We start from the raw sequence: 17,956 nt of genomic DNA, 5'->3' as shown, positions 1-17,956 counted from the left end.
TGTGGACATCTTCGAACTTTATTCTCAGAAAATTTGACTAAAAATTGACTACAGCTTCCCTCAAAGTGGTACAATCACAGTGAAATTTCACCTTATCAAAGCAATAATCACGTTGGTGTGAGGCTCCAAATGTAGAAAGTGTTTCAACAGATTTTTACGTCAGCCACTCTTTGAAACCCAAAGTAAACACCGTCACCAACATTTGGACATGAAAATAAAAACAAAGTTGCATAGTGTGTAGAATGAATCGGTACTGGGAAACTGGAAGTCAAACCTTGGCTTTAACAAACTTACACGAGTTGTGCCTACTTCTCTCTTTTAATGAGTTTAAATTAGCCCAGTGTGTGCACTTCATGTGATGGGGTACATTCATGTCCTCTTGTGGTATTCAAGTGCATTTCCTTTATCTGTAGGCACTGTTTTGACAAGACCATCAAATATTTGTCCACAATAGTCAGTAGAAGCATCCATTAGTACAAATTTCAGGTTGTTTTAGAGTGAAGTAGAAATGTTGAATTAACTCTGCAAAAGCTTCAGAAACGAGCTTCCACACAGTGTTACAATTCAGTAGTGTTTAACTTTACTCTGCTTCAGTTCAAGCCTAACAGCTCTTTCCTACGATTACTGGCAAAGGGCTTCAAAGAAAACTAAGGCAAACAGGAGTCATTAGCCACTTAGCGGTTTACATTTTATCTTAAAATGTGGAATAATACTGTCAGGATTTCAAACTAAACAGTCAAAATAAAAACGAGCGTTGAATCGGGAAGGAAAAAAGAGCAGTACACACCCAAAAGAACAGTTTACACAATGTTAATAACTACATATAATCTTGAGTAATTTACGTTTACATTAAAAAAATACGAGGTACAGATTCTGCACCTTTTGCATTGATTCGTGCTGATCTAGCTGTCACCATTGAGTAGAACAACTACAAGTGCATTGATATTTAAAACAGGCTCTCTGTGGTACAACATGGACATCTAAATTGTCCTGTTTCCCTGCTTAAGTAGGTTTATAGCTGAGAAGTGGTGGCTAAGTGGAGCATCTCATGCAGGCAGCTACTGAAGCTATTGAACAGTGATGGAGCATCCGTCTCATGGCAGGATTTCCACGCTGACATGGAGATCACAATCCTAGAAGGAAGAGGAGCGGAGATCTGAATACAGCTATTGAAAATCTCAGAGGAATTTTTCCAGCACTTTGTTGAGTCTGTCATGAAGAATTAAGACAGTTCTGCAGGTAAACCTGGGTGCAACACATTATTTGCAAAGAGTACCTAATAAAGTGTCCAGTAAGTGTATACATCTTTAGCTTGCTTTTTATAAATTCTACAGAACTGGCAAATCTCACATATGCAGCACAGGTTCACCAAAAACCCACCCACAGGTTTTCAGGTCAGTGAAAGCGCATTTCATTTGCTCACCTGTCATCCCTGATGCGGTAAAAGAAGCCGTAGCCATGGTGCACCATGGGAGCCACAGCCCCCAGAACTGTAGTGTAGCCCACCAGACTGGACGACAGCACGAAGTTACCCCCACCGCCACTGCAGACACAAACAACAGTCACAGACAGAAACCTGATGCACTGGCTTTGCTCTGCAGCAGCTACTCTGGAGAAGCAGATTTCTGGATACTGCACTGTAACATTCTGGGATTTAATATTTATTTAAACAGTTTCCAATAGATCTTATATTATAAACTAGTAGATCAGACATTTAATTTACTGCTTTCATGCGATAAATCAGCTCTGGGTGGCGTACCTCTTTGCGTAAAGGGGATCCATAAATAATTCTGGGGTTGGAAGTCCCTCCTCCTTGGCAATAAGATACAGCCCCAGAAGATGCCTGTCAAAACCTGACAACAATATCACACGACCGCATGAAGTAGGGCATAAAAACTCAAAGAGACTACAAATATGGTTCTTTGTGATGTCAGCAGCCTTGGCTCAGCCAGCAAGTCCTAAATAGGGAAGCAGACGGGCTAACCGATTTTGTAGCAGCTCCATTTTGCTCAATCAGACAAACAAAAATTAAGCCAACAAGTTTAATGACAGACACAAAACTACCAGTGATCAAAGTCATTGTTTTATTGATGATACTTTGGCCCTACACCTCTATTCTGCACACTGCTTGTAGCTGCACCTCAAATCTGAGACTAAAATGGGACACTTCACCCTACAGGGCCAAGTGTAGTCAGGAGCACGAAGCAGGAATCACAAAGTGAACTAACCTTGTCCTTCCTGTGCTTCAGCCATCAGGTCGTTGTGTCTACTGAAGGCTTGCAGCATGGCCTTCCTCCTGACGCCATCCTGAGAGGAAAAGGTTTAGGTCGAATATGAGATTGCTTCTTCTCTCGCCTGCTCTTCTGTGATTTTCCCAAATACTGTCACACACTCACATTGCATGTGGGGTCCGTCATGGTTTTACACCAATTCACGGCCTCCTGGGTGCAGGGGCGCATCGTCTCAGTCCTGCCATGATAAAACTTGCGCGTCATTGCCGTCTCATAACAACTTCCTGGCCTGTAAGAGGAAAGAAGACACCTTCAGGGCCACAGATGTCACTGATACTAATGATAATAAAAGTGTGTGCTTAACCACAGCTTACTTCTTGTGCAGTCTGTAGTAGGCCAGCTGCATCGCCAGCTGAACAAAAGTGTCTGGATGGAGCTTCTTCTGTTTGATGGCGGATTTACCAAATGCTGTGAAAGCGTAACACACAACCTGGAGGTCCTGTGCCTGGAAAACCGAGAGAGAATGAATGGTTAGATGCTCTGGACCACACAGCAAACATCAGCATGACTGAGGACGCCTGCAAATAATCAATTTCCTATCTTATGTTTCTGCTGCTGTGCTTCTAATATGTTTTCATTGTTCAGCCACATGGAGTTTAACTCAATCAGATTTTCTTCTGCAGGAAAAGAAAATCAGTGGAAACAAGGCTGCACAACCATTTCGAATGTGACTTTTTTCAAATTTCAATCCTAACCTTGCATCACAGATTCAGTGTTTGGAGTTAATCTATGGAGGATTGTAGTTTCACCACAGCAGGAACAGCTCAACAACATCCACTGTCATATTATTAGGCTGTTCAGAGGAGTGTCCTGTGTGCGTGTGTTTTCTCAGGTTTTTATATGTGCAGCTTGGTAAACTGTACCTTAATAGCATCAAGAATTACACCCCGCTGTAAAGACACAGCAGTTCAAACTGTGCATCACACTGTCGCTGAAACCTGACTTTAAGACAATCACTGAAATGTATAAAGGTTATCACACTTGACTCTAATCTGCGGCTAAGAACAGAGAACACACAACATGAAAAGCTGTTTAATCAATAAAATTCATTTCACTTTGATCTACAGCAAACTGAAGTGATTTCCACGTCTCTAATCAAGTTTCACATCTCTTATCTGTAGCTGTCATGTCACAAATAAACAGCATTAAACAGCACCAGGAGCATTAAAACAAACTGAAACTTAGACATTTTTTGATTAAGGATTTTCACCAGCATTAATCTGCAACTGTTGCATCTTACTGTATTTTTTTACCCTTTTATTACCATCCTCTGATAATGTATCTGATTGAAGCGGGCGGTTCTCAAAGGGATCATTTTGTGTGGGTTGAAAGACAAGTCACATGACGTGTGAAAATTCCCTTTTTTTTATGTGAGTGCGCTCAGAGCAGAAAGCCTAGCTTAAAAGAGGAAGTTACTGATGACTGTTGTTATAACCGTCATCTCCGTGTGGGGTTTTAGGTGTTGAGACTCCCTAATAATATTTTATCCATATATAAAGATACAATTTTATTATATTCTTACATGACTATATTCTAGATCCTTTTTTTTATATTTCATATCTTTAGATTTATATTTATTTATTTTATGTTAGATTCATGTTGTGCAGTCTGATGGCGAGTAAAAGCACTGAATTTTTGCTGTGATATAAGTTCTGAATGACCATAAAGTGGCTTTTCTATGCTATTCTATTCTATTAGGTTTCTGTAAATGTGTTTTCACATCTTTCCTTGACAGAATTATGTTTTTTCCAGCAAGTTCATGGAAACGTGTCTATTCTGCCTAGTCAAGTCAGCCTATTCAGTGTCATCAGGGGTTTCCTGAGGTTTCATTTGGGATTAACGATAGCTCACCGACTTGATGTGTTGCTTTTTGGCATGACTGATATCGCCAATGACTTTTTTATCCACAGTGAACACCAGCTCCTCGGGGAAGGACACTGGTCTGACTGCCTCTGAGCCCTGAAAATCCCAGACATGCATGTGTGTCAGAAAAATGAAAAGAATAGTCAGGAAATGTTTGACACGATGTGCACCATCAGTTGTTTACCTTCCATTTGCCCTCTGTAGCTCTGAGCTGCTGGTCCAAATACCAGCACATAGACACCAGCACCATAGCATCATACGGCGCATGCTGCGAAACAAGTTGAGTTTTTAAGGTATTAAAACAGCTGATTTTGGTTGGACTGCATGTTTCACTGACAAATTAATGAGTACGATCATCCTGAATCTAAGCGCAGCTTTGTACGAACAAGCACACTCACATCACAACTGGATCCGAACGTGCCGTCTGAAAACACGATTGAGTTGTACGATTTGTCACCCCAGCGGATGGTGGGGTTGCCTGTGAGAGCTTCTGCGGTCATCTGAACTCAAAAGTACAAAATTTGGAAAGAAAATAAATAAACAAGTAAATCAGACAGAACTCTTTCTCATGATTTAAATAGCGAGTCATATTTTAGATCTGTGCAGTCCGTACATTTGAGTAGTTCTCTGGGGTAGAGTAGGGTTTCACTTCATCCAGAGAAATGACGAACAAGCTGCTCTGGATGGTCTCCAGGATGGTGTTATTGTGTGGATCGATGCTTATTAGATGCTCTCTGGCCTGCAGTGGAAGTAAACAAAGCGCTAATCATGAGATACGCCACAGTAACATGAGACCTTCTTCACAAACTATATTCACATTTTTTTTAAATCCTCCAAACATGAGCGCCCCTACCTTCGCCCAGCGAGTCCTCTCCTCTGAGGTGAGCGCGGCCACGCAGTCTCCCTCTGGCTCTGAGTCACAGCGCTCCTTCACATAGCTCAGCTGCCTGAAAAGGTAAACAAACACATGTTGCATCAGCCTTGTTTGCTCTTCACTCTGCAGCTTTAACCAAATTATACAAGACATCTGGAAGCGGAAGAAAATGAATGGATGGATTAGGCGATGAGTGAGCTGAGCCCATAATGATGAGCTTGTTAACTGTAGCTAGCAGTAATGACGGAGGTTTCTGCTGCACGGGTGGTGCTGAATGAAACTCCACAAGACTCAAGCAGCTCATGTTAAAGCACTCTGTTAGATTAAAGGTGTAAATAACAAAAATAAAACACTTTAATATGTAAAACAGACAAAATAAATATTTTAGACTTCTGTATGTTTTATGTAACCTGAAAAACGCCAAACGACACGAAACGTAAACAGACTGCAGCCTAAATGAAATGAAATGAAATGAACCTCCTGCATACTGGGGATCTTCTTGAAACTGAAGCAGAAAGGAAATGGTATACACCCCTAACTGATCTCACCAACGTGTTGCGCTGACCAACGCATCAAGAAAGCTGATTGGTTCATCCAAACAAGCACTAGTCTGCTGCGTGTGACTAAAGGGGCTAAGTTTTTCAGCTCGCCTGGTTCTGCTGGAGGTCACCACTGTTGCCAAGTGCTTGCTCAAACGGCATCAACTGATAGTTGAGACTTATTTCAATATAAAAGCACCTTAAGTCAAACGTTGGGGTGAACTGGTGCTATATAATCAAATGGAAACATTTTTTGAAACATTTTAAATAGATTCTCTAACTAATATTACTGCTCGCTGTACGATACTGATCATCCAAGAAGTCTGTGCCTCATTTTAGGTTAGTCCAATACTAGCCCTTAGCATCCGTACTATAACCTCTGAGTCGAAAAACCAACACAGCGCTAAAGTCCAAAACTGTGGGTGACATCACAGTGGTTTTATATGTTTTATATGTTTATGCATGTGAAACAACCCCCCTAGTGGACACATTGTACAACTACACTATGCTTTAAATCTGTATGCATATGAAGAAGGCAAATTGGTAGCATAATTTCAGGTTTCGTGTGATATATATATTTTTTTTTTTACTGCACCCTGAAGTCGTGGTAAAAAAACAAACAAACAAACAAAAAAACAGTAGGAACTTTCTGATGACGAGGCGCTTTTCTTTAGTAGTGCTACTTGTTTACTTCTACATGAATACAGAGTGTCATAAATACTTCTGCTAAAATATTTCCTCCATCTTTGCAACTCTCTGTAGGAGGGATGCCAAGAAACAGAAGCAAAATGCCATGTTATCCAAATGTGACCACACCCTCCCTGCTCCTCAGCTAATGCAGAGAGCTCTTTGGGCTAGGTAGTGGAGTACTCGTCAACAAGCTTTATAATATTGTTATTATTTTATTAAATCTTTCCTAAAGAAAGAGTTATGTCCTCTTTCTTTTGCTGCTGGTTCTGTTAAGGCTTACACATGCTGGATGTGTAAAATATGAGCAAATATTTTGTGCATATTTTGTGCTTTTCATTTTGAACCAAACTTGATTTTTCAGATGTTTTACATGTGAATACACAGATCTGACCAATCAGAACACTGTGCTCACAGTTCAAAGCTGAAAGTACGCACACTGTGTAAAGGCCTTCAGTCTGTTTAGTCTGGACACGAGGTTTCTAATTGGGTTTTACTCTCAAGTGCGTTTAATCTTTACCTGAGAATTTCTGGAGGAGTGAGGATTTCTCCATCACAAAGTGCATCAAATGTGAATATCCTCCCCCGGCACATCACTACCAAATGGGAGGGGCACGGACCCTCACGCTCTGTGACACAGCACAGCATGCACGTTACACAAGGGTGACAAGCAAGCAGAGAAAAAGGGTCAAAGTGCCGCAGGTAAGTTTGCGGCAAAGATAAGAGCAGAGTTTATTTTACCTGTCTTGAAGTAGTTTCGAATGGTGTCTTTCTTCACTCCGGGTACTTTACAGGTGCAGAAGAGCATTCTGAATTGGTCCATGTCCAACGGCGTTTTCCCTGCTTTCTGAGGAGCCAGCCTCTCTCTAAAATAAGCAGTGATGGGGAAAGATTTAAATGTAAAAAAGACAGAGCAACACATCCTAAAGCACAGCTTTCATACATGCGAGTGTGCCCATCTTACGTGCGAAGCAGATTCCAGTACTGCAGTGTGTGCCATGTGATAATACTGGCCCTCTGCAGGTAAGTTCCCTCTGCAGGTGGCCAGCAGTGCTCCAGGTAGGGTGCTGGGCCACCAAAGTTCACATTGAGCTGAGAGGGGATGCGCACCTCCAGATATGCCGTGTCCAACCACCATTCTTCCAGCTGGAGGACAAAGCAAACAAAAACATCCCAAAACAGTCAACTGCATCACACTTGTAACTAAAGAGGAGATGCTAAAGACAAAAACAAGGCTTTCATAGCTCAAACACACACCCAGTTCTTCTTTGTCTTGGCTCTCTGGAGGAGTTTCTTGTGCAGCTCCTGGCCAACACCCGCTTGGAATTTCCTCACAGTCTCCTCCGTAGCTTTCAAGTCTTTCTCAGAGGCGAACGGACGAACTGAAGCACAATAAAGTGAAAACATGGAAGATTAGTCCCTCTGTTAAACAAGGGCGCCAGCTTCTGGTCATTTTGTTTTGATGTAGTAACTGCTTTCAAAAACAACAAGTCTGATCGTACCTGTTTATTCAAAGGATTCTTTGTTTTGTTTTGTTTTTACTTTACAGCAGAATGAGCAGAAAATATACAAATGAAACACATGAAATGATGCAGAGACAGAGATGTGCCAACAAAGCTAGAGTGCTTTGTTTTTCATTCACACTAATAAAGTTAGCTTACTGAATGATTTCTTTAGCCTTTGGTACAAAGAAAAAGTCCTATTCAATTTAATTCAACTGTATTTATATAGCGCCAAATCACAACAATCAAATCACTTGGTGACAGCAGGGAGGGAAAAAAGAAAAAATCAAGTTACTCTTTCAATCAATGTTATTAGACAAACTGGTCATGAAAGAGAAACTGAAGACTCATCATTACTTTCATACAGTCAGTCTGAAACATTTTAACATTGTTTAAAGCAGGGGTGTCAAACATAAGGCTCGGGGGCCAGAACTGGCAGGGCAAAGACTCCAATCTAGCCCACTGGATGGCTTAGGAAAATGTGAAGGAGGACATAAAAGTTTGGACCTTCAATGGTATTTTCACAAGTTTTACAGCTTTCCTACTGATAAAGAAATACCCCATGGGCGTTCATGCTATACCAAAGTAATTAAATTATAGCTTTCTGAAAAAATATCATTTACATCTTAAATTTAAGCCCAGTCCTGCTGACAGATTTCATTCATTTACTACAGCAGCATTTCTACATAATGTAGAAAAACTAACAGATACTACTGAAATTGCTCTTCTTTGTCTCAGGAATTAAATGTGTAGTTAAACTTCTTTACACGGACAGGTCTGGCCCACGTAAGATCAAAGTGAGCTGTATGTGGCTCGTGATGTAAAATGGTTTAAAGTTTCCAAAAAGTTTAAAATGCTGTGATGAAACTGGTTCTCATTAGGTAGGACCACCCTGAGAAAATAAGGTGAAAAATTATGGTTAGAGTTATCGGCAGAAATGTGAAATTCTGACCGATGTTAAAGGTAAAAAGCAGGGCAATCAACCCCAAACACACCTAACCTAAATCCAGCTGTTTGACTGCGTTGCTTACGTGCTGACTGCTGGGTAAAGCTCAGACTGATGATCACATTACACAGCTGGTTGAGAGAGTAACGAAAACAAAATGTGGCCGCTTTGTAGAATTTCCACTTCTATTAATGGAAGTCCTTCTAATCCTCCTCACGACCAGCATAGAGATGGAGACCAAAGACAGCAAAGCGAGCTCTGTGTAGTGACCGAAAGAATGAGATCGCACATACAAGAGGTGGAAATGAGCTTTTTCTGAAGGGTGGCTTCAGTCACGAGGAGCTCAGAGTACTAGTGTAATTTTAATATCGATCCAATATCAAGTGATCCATAATTAATAAGCTATAATTATCCCATAAAGGCAGCTTATGTTGCAGAGTGCAGCATGTCATGATTTATGACATGAATCAACATCAATTTGCAAATTCTGGACACATTTTAATGACCAGTAAATCAATGATTTTTACTTTCCACAACAACAAGATAATGCACAACAATCATGCTATCATCGACCTGTTACCAGTACCAGCGTTGGTATCGATACTATCAATATTTGGATCGACCCTGGACAACAGAATTATCTCCACTGAAGATACCAACATAATCAATACTTGGCTGGATAGAAAAAGAAGGTGAAATACCAAAAACAGTAAGTCAGTGGGTGACATTTTTCTTTTAAGCGTGAGTGAAAGTGACCAATCATCACGAACTGCAAAAAGAGATCAAATTATTAAGGTGGCCTGCTTATGATCCTGATTTTAAGCCACCATTACAAGACATAAGATGCAGACAGTGGGTTTACTGGAGTATTACATCTATATCTTTAATTGCCAAGAGGTGGCATTTGCGGAGTCAGAAACGTAAGTTGGAAAAACATGATTTTTACAGATATTTGCAGCTTTGTGATTACTTTTCCCAAAAAAAATTAAAGGTCCGTGTCCAAATAAAGTCCCTACTGTTATCCAAATATTCATGGATGCTTATAACTTAGGGGATAGAAATGGTCTAGTAAGTCGGCTGTACCGTAGTATTGTAACAATGAATAAGGACGAAACAAACTATGCTAAACAGCGCCGAGTAAAGGCGGCGGATCCATTGTTATTACTGAAGAGGAATTGCTCCACACTTGGAAAACGTCTTCTTCCACCAGCTCTCACACCTGGAGGGACTTTTGTTGGAAAAACCAGACCCGCTTCTTTATCACTCCCAAGCAGAAGTCAAAACAGATAGGGACTCGACTGCTGCTCCAGTCAACTGAGGTTGTAGCTGAGGTATCTGACCAGCATACCTCCTGCGACTCCTTGGTGAAGTGTTTTGCAAATGTCCCACTAGAAGGGAGACCCCAGGGCAGATCCAGGACATGCTGGAGAGATTATTTCTCTCAGTTGGCTTGGGAACATCCAGATGAGCTGGAGGAGGTGTCGGGGGAGAGGGGAGGTCTGGCTGCCTCACTGCTTAGACTGCAGCCCCCGTCACCCAGATACAGAACATGGAAAATGGTTGGGTGGATGGATGGATACAGAAAATATTCATATATGTGTTTATAGGTGTTTCTAATGGTTTGAGTGCATATAAACTTGTTCTAAAACATTCACACATATATCTGATAACACCTGCTTCCTGCTCCAGTTAAATCCTTAATCTTTTAGAAAATGACACAATTCTGCACACCACAACAGTGGATTTCAAATTAAACAATGAAGATGTAACTGAAGTGCACAGCTTCAGCTTTGATTCACAGACATTTTGCCATAACTGTTTAGCATTTACAGTCACTGTCAGAGGCTCAGGGGTGCACAAATTAAAAGTTTAATTTAAATGAGAGTATGAAACCAACAGTTTGACTGTAAATTATGCTGGAAGGCTCACATAAATGAGCTAAAAACAAACTATTGCAAAAAATGTATAAAACAAGACATTTTAAATAAGAAAATTAACACACATGCTATATTGATCCTAGTAGGTAAATATATGATCTACTGTGTGGAGGTTTGCACAAACGTATACACAACCAACACTAATCCAGTTTATATGCTATAGAAGAGTTATAAATTGATTATTAAGAAAAAAACAGCAGAATATTCGCAGAATATTAAACTCGATGCCTTAAAATTAGTAACCTTAAACTAACTAACCTTACCTTAAACTTTATTTACATTTTTTTTAATTGGAGCAAGAAAAAAATAAAAAAAATAACTTCAAAAAAGATTTTTCACTATGTAAATTAAAAATGCTCAAAAATCAGGCAGTAAACAAATATAAAATTGGGGTACAGTATGACTGTTTTTGTTCCAGTTCAGTGTTTAGTCCTAATATTGTATCATCTTTGGTGTTTGTTTAGTTTGTTTTAGAAACGAAATATAAAAAGCTTAGGTTTATTTAAGCTTCAGCCTACACCTTTTGGTTAATAATTTGTGTTCTTCCCATTGAATTAAATTCTCAATTGTCAGCATTTATTTATTTACTTATTTAACATCTTATTTTATGTTGTTTTGAAAACGAAACCGTGTGTCTGGAATCACAGACCAGAATCGCTAACGCCTGCATCTAGTTAATAGAAAACCACAGACTCCACCTATGACACAGATAAGTTTCAAACAGATACGATATACGGACAACTGAAAGGTCACATGACAAATATTTACAAAAGCCTGGAAACTGACTAACTTGATGACAGCAGACATCCTACCTGCATCCAGGTACTTAGAAAGGCTGCTCTGCAGTGAGGGGACAGGCAGGGGTGGCAGACTGTTTTGGTACTGAAAGGTCTGCTCCGGCAGAGACTGAGACAGCTGATTTGCCATTTCTTACCTCCTGTCACAAAAGAAACATTACAGTGATATGAAGCAGAGCCTTTCCACGCTTTATATCACTGATATACCAGGGTGGGGACTTATATAATAGACAAACCTTGATAACACTAATTACTCTGTGTTGTTAGCGGATACATTTAAAAGCAGTTATATATTTGTTTAATACTAAAAAATAACAGCACTATAAACCCTTTGAAGACCCTGTGATCATGACTGGTTTTGCTTTGAACACATTGCACTGTGATTCAGTCTCAAACACGAGCAGTTGCATACTGTGTCACAGTGACAGCTCATACATCTGACAGCTTTAACATGTTTCTGAACAAGGCTCAGTAAATCCTGAGCTCAGCTATCAGCACCCCATTAAAACTATTAAACTCCTACCTCTCCGTACTCGGGCAGAGACCTGTTAGTGCAAACGACCAAACTGTTTACAATAAACACTTAATAACCGGGTAACACTGAGCTGATAAGGTGCACTCGCTCGTCTCGCCCCTGTCGGGATTAATGTCGAGTGCGAAAGCAAACAATAGTTGAGGAGCAGCTCGTTAGCTTACTTTAGCTACACTGTAAACCTGGACTGTTAGCTCCCGTTGCTCACCTGCCGCGGGCTCTGTAGGCTTTCAGCGGAAATGTTGTGAACTTGTGCGGGTTTGGTTTCTTATATAAGCCGGTGTAGCAGCCGTTCGGTTGTTGTGCTGGACTGCAGCTGCAGCCCTTCACCTTTACCCCACTAAACCATAGACTCAAGCCAGCCCGGAACAGCTCACTGCGCATGCGCGGGCAATTGCCCTGGCTTGAATTACTTGTGAGTGAAATAATAAAGAGGCTTTGAAGGGTGAGGTCAGGCAGGCAGTGTGTGGCAACGACCTAAAACTTTAGAAAGATTAGGCCTGAAAAATACACGAAACCACACCACTCACCGGATACTTTATTAGGTACACCTGTTTATCTAATCAGCCAATCACACTGCACCTCAAAGCATTTAGGTACGTTGACGTGATCAAAAGGAGCTGCTGGAGTTCAAAGCGAGCATCAGAATGAAGGGGGGAAAGGTGATTTAAGCGATTTTGAATGTGGTGTGGTTGTTGATCCCAGATGGGCTGGTCTCAGTGTTTCAGGAAATGCAGATCTACTGGGATTTTCCGACACAGCCATCTCTACTGTAACTGAAATAACAACAGTATGCAGAAGAGCATCTCTAAATGCAGATGAGCTTCAGCTGCAGAAGACCAAACGAGATGCTGCTCCTGTCAGCTATGAACAAGAAACTGAGGAAACATAGTTTATAGTCTGCACAGGCTCACCAAAATTAGACAACAGATGACTGGAAAAACATTGGCTGGTCTAATGAAACAACATGAAAGCATGGATCCAGCAGGATAATGGACTGTGTCACAAAACTAAAATAATCTCAAGCTGGTTTCTTGAACGTGACAATGAGTTCACTGAAAACGGCCTCCACAGTAAGCAGATCTTAACACAAGAGAGCACTTTTGGGATGTGGTACAGTGGGAGATTTACATCATGGAAATCTGCAGCAACTGTGTGATGCTGTTATGTTGACATATTTTAAAACATTTCCAAAAAAGATGCCGGCAGCTGTCAGGACACCAGCAAAACAAAAACTAGAGAGAAACCAGTAAGGAGGATGAGGAGAGAGCAACCATCTGTGTCCACCACCTTCAAAACCATGAACTGTGGTGTTGCCTTGTGGTGTTGCCTCTCCAGTGCACCTGTTGTCCACTTAGGTTTGCACCAAAGCAGGTGTCGGTGTTCTATTCCATGTTTGGATCGAAGTTTAGTTCCAGCTAAGACAACTCTTTTAAGTATTAATAACTGTATGTCAATCAAAACTTCCCGTAATCGTTTGCACTGACCACAGTCGGGCCTCTTCACGACTTTAACACAAGTGATGAGGAATAAAACCTAAAATCCTTTCTGCATGTAAAGATTTTATGCAGGTTTTTTTTCTCATTTTGTTTATCACCGTTTATCAATCCTTAACTGGCAAGCATCTCTTATGCGCTAACATAAGAGGGACATAACTGATGCCAACATTTAAAGCGAAGGCAAAGAAAAATCAACCTCTCAATAAAAACAAGCACAAATGAAAGAAAGGAAACAGTGCAGAAAAAGGTTTAATCTTCAAAACGTGTTTGTTCACATTTGCCAACATTTAAATTGTCCTGTTTTGATTCAAGCTACAAATCTAAGTCCAGTATGCAGTACATATAGAAAGATTAATATGTTAAAGACTGCATAGATATCATTAAAATGCATAAATCATTTGAGCTATGTAATTTAAAAAATCAGGATAGAAAGACATTTTTTTAAAAATCACATTATTGTGCAGAATTATTGCCTCTGGAAGCAAAGCTGCTCTTTTAAGTAAAGAGCAGCTTTGATTTAGTAGTTTGAATTAGTAGTCTGTTTTCATCGCTGCTGCCTCTTCAGTTCATGGATGTCTCACAGCCCGTACTTGCTGATGACTTCTTTAGCCTTTGCGATGTAGGCCGACATGGCGTCCTCCTTGGACATTCCTGAAAGAGTTCAAATTACGATTTGGACTTAAATAATAATGTCTTAAAGGAGTTTTCTCCTATTAGTATACATGCTTAGAGAGCCTTTCACCCATAGCACTGAAAAGCTGGTTAAACTATGGGAGAAATTCTCATGATGAAGATGCTTAGAAAAGATCAGGTCTTTTTATTGGTAATAAATCTAAAAAAAAAAAAAAAAAAAGTATTTCCCCTGGCAGCACAGAACCTTTCCTTTAATGAGCTCAACAGGTTCCAATAAATCACCACCATGGAAGCTGGCATCTGGGTTGTGTTTTTGTTACGGTAACGTGGGCGATAGTAGCTCAAGAGTTGGCAGTTCGTCTTGTAATCGGAAGGTTGCCGGTTTGAGCCCCGGCTCGTACAGTCTCGGTCGTTGTGTCCTTGGGCAAGACACTTCACCCACTGCCTACTGGTGGTAGTCAGAGGGCCCGGTGGCGCCAGTGTCCAGCAGCCTCGCCTCTGTCAGTGCGCCCCAGGGCAGCTGTAGCTACAATTTAGCTTGCCATCACCAGTGTGTGAATGACTGAATGTAGTGTAAAGCGCTTTGGGGTCCTTGGGGATTAAGTAAAGCGCTATACAAATACAGGTCATTTACCATTTAAGTAAAGATATAAAACTTTAAAACACTGGATTTTTAAAAATCTGTATGTATATTTGTGCAGTGTTTTTGGGATCATTGTTGCCAGATTAGGTCACAGATTAGTTTTTTGGGGAATGACGTTGTTGGTGTAAAAATATGAAATTATTCCTGTCAAACTGTGTTATCTTTGGCCTTTTTCATAGCTTCAGCAAAAGACATGTGAACAAATGATGTGTTTGTGCAACAGGCTGCTAGTAACAAAGGGCCTAAAGATAACGATTAAAAATGGTACTTTGATCAGTTGTCTGTTATGTGTAGACGAAGCTCTCGTTCATTAACTCGAGTTAGGTAACTATTTATTCCTTGAATGATTCAGTGTTAAATGGCTTAACAAATAAAACAGTTCCTCTGAAAATAGTCAGGTACAAGGACTGGACTGAAAATTAGCTAAAGGAGCAAACAAATGTCCAAAGGCAAACTTTGAAAGACCTTCAGAAAGCCTGGAGAACTATTGCTCAAGATCATTTACATTGTCTGAGTCATTGGAAGCAAAATACAAAGAAATGAGTGGTGCTCAACACCACCCTTTGACTCTTTGCACAAGTGTGATGTCACTAAAAATGAACCTATTACAACAAAATCTGCATGTAGTCACCTTTTTCTCAAGTACTCAACACTAAACACAGACTTGCAGAAACAGCTCGTGTGCAGCTAAATCATGGAGTTGACCTGCAAATGCCTTAACTCAACATTTTTTGAGGGTAATTTTACTTTAAAAAATCAATTTTAAAAAAAATCAATGAATAAGCGAGTAAAATTAAAAAGTTCCTGTGATGTTGGATGAAACTAAGTGGTGAAAATATTTGGATATTTTGACAATGACTAACTTCTAATTTCCTAAAACTTACCTCCTGTGAGTCTTATTTGACACTGAACACACCTAATTTGGAGCAGATTCCTCCATGTTCGGAGTTGAGCTCATGCTCCATAAACATGTTTTACAAAATTCATTCTCATGACTTACACCTGTGGACTCAGCAGGTTTTGAGTACTAAATAGGTTACTCTGCAGGCAACCAGGAGGTGGAGCCCCACCAGTCTGCATGCGTCCTTGCATCCAGTGAAGTGTAAATGTGTGTGTGTGGCTCGTAGTGTAAAAGAACCAGTTCTTTTACCTTATTTAGTACAGACAAATACCAAAAACTGTTCCAGCTGTGAACTTGGGAAAAAATATCTGTCTCATATATCCTTGTATGATCTATAACCTGCTAATAAATCACTTTTCCAGCACCTTCAGTTAAAGTGTTTAGTTCTCGTGGACAAATTTAACAATCACAAGCTTTCCTAACTCGTTACCTTTCCTCGACTCCCAGGCGTCCCACTTGGCCTTTCCTTTTAGGTCCAGCATTCCCGGTCTCTCTACAGTTGTGAAAGCACACAGAGAGGAGGAGAAAAAATCTGAACTTAGTGAACTCTTTATGGGAGTGATTCAGTTTCTCTGTAGCGGGTCCTACCAGTGTTAATGTCTCCAACAACTGCCTGTTTATAAAGGGCATACAGGAACAGCAGCTCCTCGTCTGTGGGCTTGGCCTTCACCTTCTTCACATCCTCTGCTGCCTTGTCAAATTCTGCCTGCAGGTGACATGAACACTCTTTATGTTTACGATTAAATTTTCAGAAAACATAAGCAGTGTGTCTGCGATGGGAAAACACTGGACTGGAGGATTTCTTCTCTTTGCAATAAAGTCCAGCAGGAATGTAAAGTAATTACATCGAATACGAGAGTGTGCATATTAATGAGTTACAAGCACTGAATAAGAAATGTGAGTGTGGTATTCTAGGCACGGGGCAGTCCTGGGAAACTGATTGTTGCACAAGCTGGAGATAAACAATGGGCTTTTATATGAGACCAGAGCCTGTGTGCCTACTCAAATAATCTGCTTTTCAAAGGATCTGGGACACAGCAGAACTGATAATTATAGACCACAGGAACCATTTTTTATATGCACAAACACCTAAAAACCTTTTAACTCTTTACTGAGGTGACGCTGAAATATATAATGATCCAGCTCTGAATGCTGACGACTGGTCAAAAAGCGGATGTTTGCATATAGATCCAGTTTACCTCCACATGTTCTCATTTCTCACAGAGACAAACTCTGAATCTAGTGAATTTTCATCATGTTTTCATATTTTCTGCTTCTAAGCAGCCAGCGGGAAATCTCTAAATTCTAAGAGCAGCATCAGGACCACTGAGCCGAGAGCATTAACGCGTTTAGGCACGACTTTCCTTCATCCACCCTTCACACGCCGTCAAAGATGGATGACTGCATACGGCCAGAAGACGGCATGCGCTGTTCGGTTCATCGCGACAATGTAGCATCTAATAAATAATAATAACAATAATAAAAGAGCAAAGAAACGCAGGATTTTACCTGGAGGGTCATCTTGGTAAAGGTAAAGGCTGGGAGCGCAGATGAATGTCCTGCTCTGAAGGGTTTTAAGCAGCAGTAATTGCAGCACAGCTGATCGATGCACTATTGAGAGTAAAGCAGAGGCTTGCAGGGGAGGGAGCAGACAGCTGCAGAGGTGCTGATTGGCTGCCTGTCACCCTCACTCACAGCGACACACACACACGCACACGGACTTTAATAAAGTGGGGAGATATAGTGGACTATGGCACCTAGTTCACTGACTACTGAGACTTTATGACGTGTCATTTGCAACACTGTAATAAATTTAGGGAGATATAATCATATCAGTTCAGCAGGATTAATACAACCTCTACCACAATATGCTTCCTACACAGAACTCCGTGCAATAATATTATTTTAAAAATCTGCCCAAAATGCTGACTAATTTCATTACATATAAATTTTTGTATTATTATTATTAGATTTGATTTTTTGTTACACAAGTACAGTGTGAAATGTTACCATTAATGGAGTCTGCTCAAATGAAATTTACTTGGTTCGTGCACATTCAGTTTATACGAAACACATTTCCCTTAACGATTAAGTATTTGAATAAATAAACCTTTGATTTTATATGTTTCATTTTTATTCATATTATTGCTTGGTGTTTATTGAGGGTAAAAAAAAAATCACTTTTGAGGGTATTTAAACTAATTGATTAATTGATTGAGAAAGGCCTCCTTTATATTTCCTGTGCTCGTGCACTTTTACTCCAGCTGATTCATGAAGGAGACTTCATGCACTTTTCCCTACATCAGACTCTA

The 17,956-nt window shown here is 40.3% G+C and overlaps 1 protein-coding gene across 3 annotated transcripts; it reads right to left on the bottom strand.

Moving 5' to 3' along the window:
- LOC116331356 (acyl-CoA-binding protein homolog) lies at positions 1-17,344 on the bottom strand. 3 transcript variants are annotated; one of them, XM_039620187.1, is made up of 18 exons: positions 17,154-17,344; positions 16,233-16,350; positions 16,075-16,137; positions 7,512-7,636; positions 7,219-7,400; positions 6,996-7,120; positions 6,775-6,883; positions 5,008-5,101; positions 4,768-4,893; positions 4,553-4,654; positions 4,339-4,422; positions 4,143-4,250; positions 2,606-2,736; positions 2,397-2,520; positions 2,229-2,307; positions 1,760-1,853; positions 1,424-1,543; positions 1-1,133 (listed from the first exon to the last, which is right to left on the bottom strand). In XM_039620187.1, the coding sequence occupies exons 1-18, from the start codon at positions 17,163-17,165 to the stop codon at positions 1,013-1,015; spliced, it is 1,917 nt and encodes a 638-aa protein (XP_039476121.1). In that variant the 5' UTR covers positions 17,166-17,344; the 3' UTR covers positions 1-1,012. The 3 variants fall into 3 exon arrangements, with proteins under 3 accessions (XP_039476121.1, XP_039476120.1, XP_031609815.1); XM_039620186.1 differs by lacking the exons at positions 16,075-16,137; positions 16,233-16,350; positions 17,154-17,344 and adding exons at positions 11,452-11,576; positions 12,177-12,505; XM_031753955.1 differs by lacking the exons at positions 1-1,133; positions 1,424-1,543; positions 1,760-1,853; ... (10 more) ...; positions 7,219-7,400; positions 7,512-7,636 and adding an exon at positions 13,699-14,118 and having other exon boundaries at positions 17,154-17,307.
- Between the last annotated feature and the right edge of the window lie 612 nt (positions 17,345-17,956).

This window comes from Oreochromis aureus, linkage group 11 (genome assembly GCF_013358895.1).
Source record: "Oreochromis aureus strain Israel breed Guangdong linkage group 11, ZZ_aureus, whole genome shotgun sequence".
In the NCBI taxonomy this organism is placed as follows: Eukaryota; Metazoa; Chordata; class Actinopteri; order Cichliformes; family Cichlidae; genus Oreochromis; species Oreochromis aureus.
Note: the sequence above shows the minus strand (reverse complement) of the source record. Positions and strands in the feature narration are given on the sequence as shown.

Coding starts and splice junctions, on each gene's coding strand:
- LOC116331356 (XM_039620187.1), bottom strand. Junction 7,401..7,511: donor CCAAGACAAAGAAGAACTGG/GTGTGTGTTTGA, acceptor TTTGTCCTCCAG/CTGGAAGAATGGTGGTTGGA. Junction 4,894..5,007: donor AGAGGACTCGCTGGGCGAAG/GTAGGGGCGCTC, acceptor CTTCCACTGCAG/GCCAGAGAGCATCTAATAAG.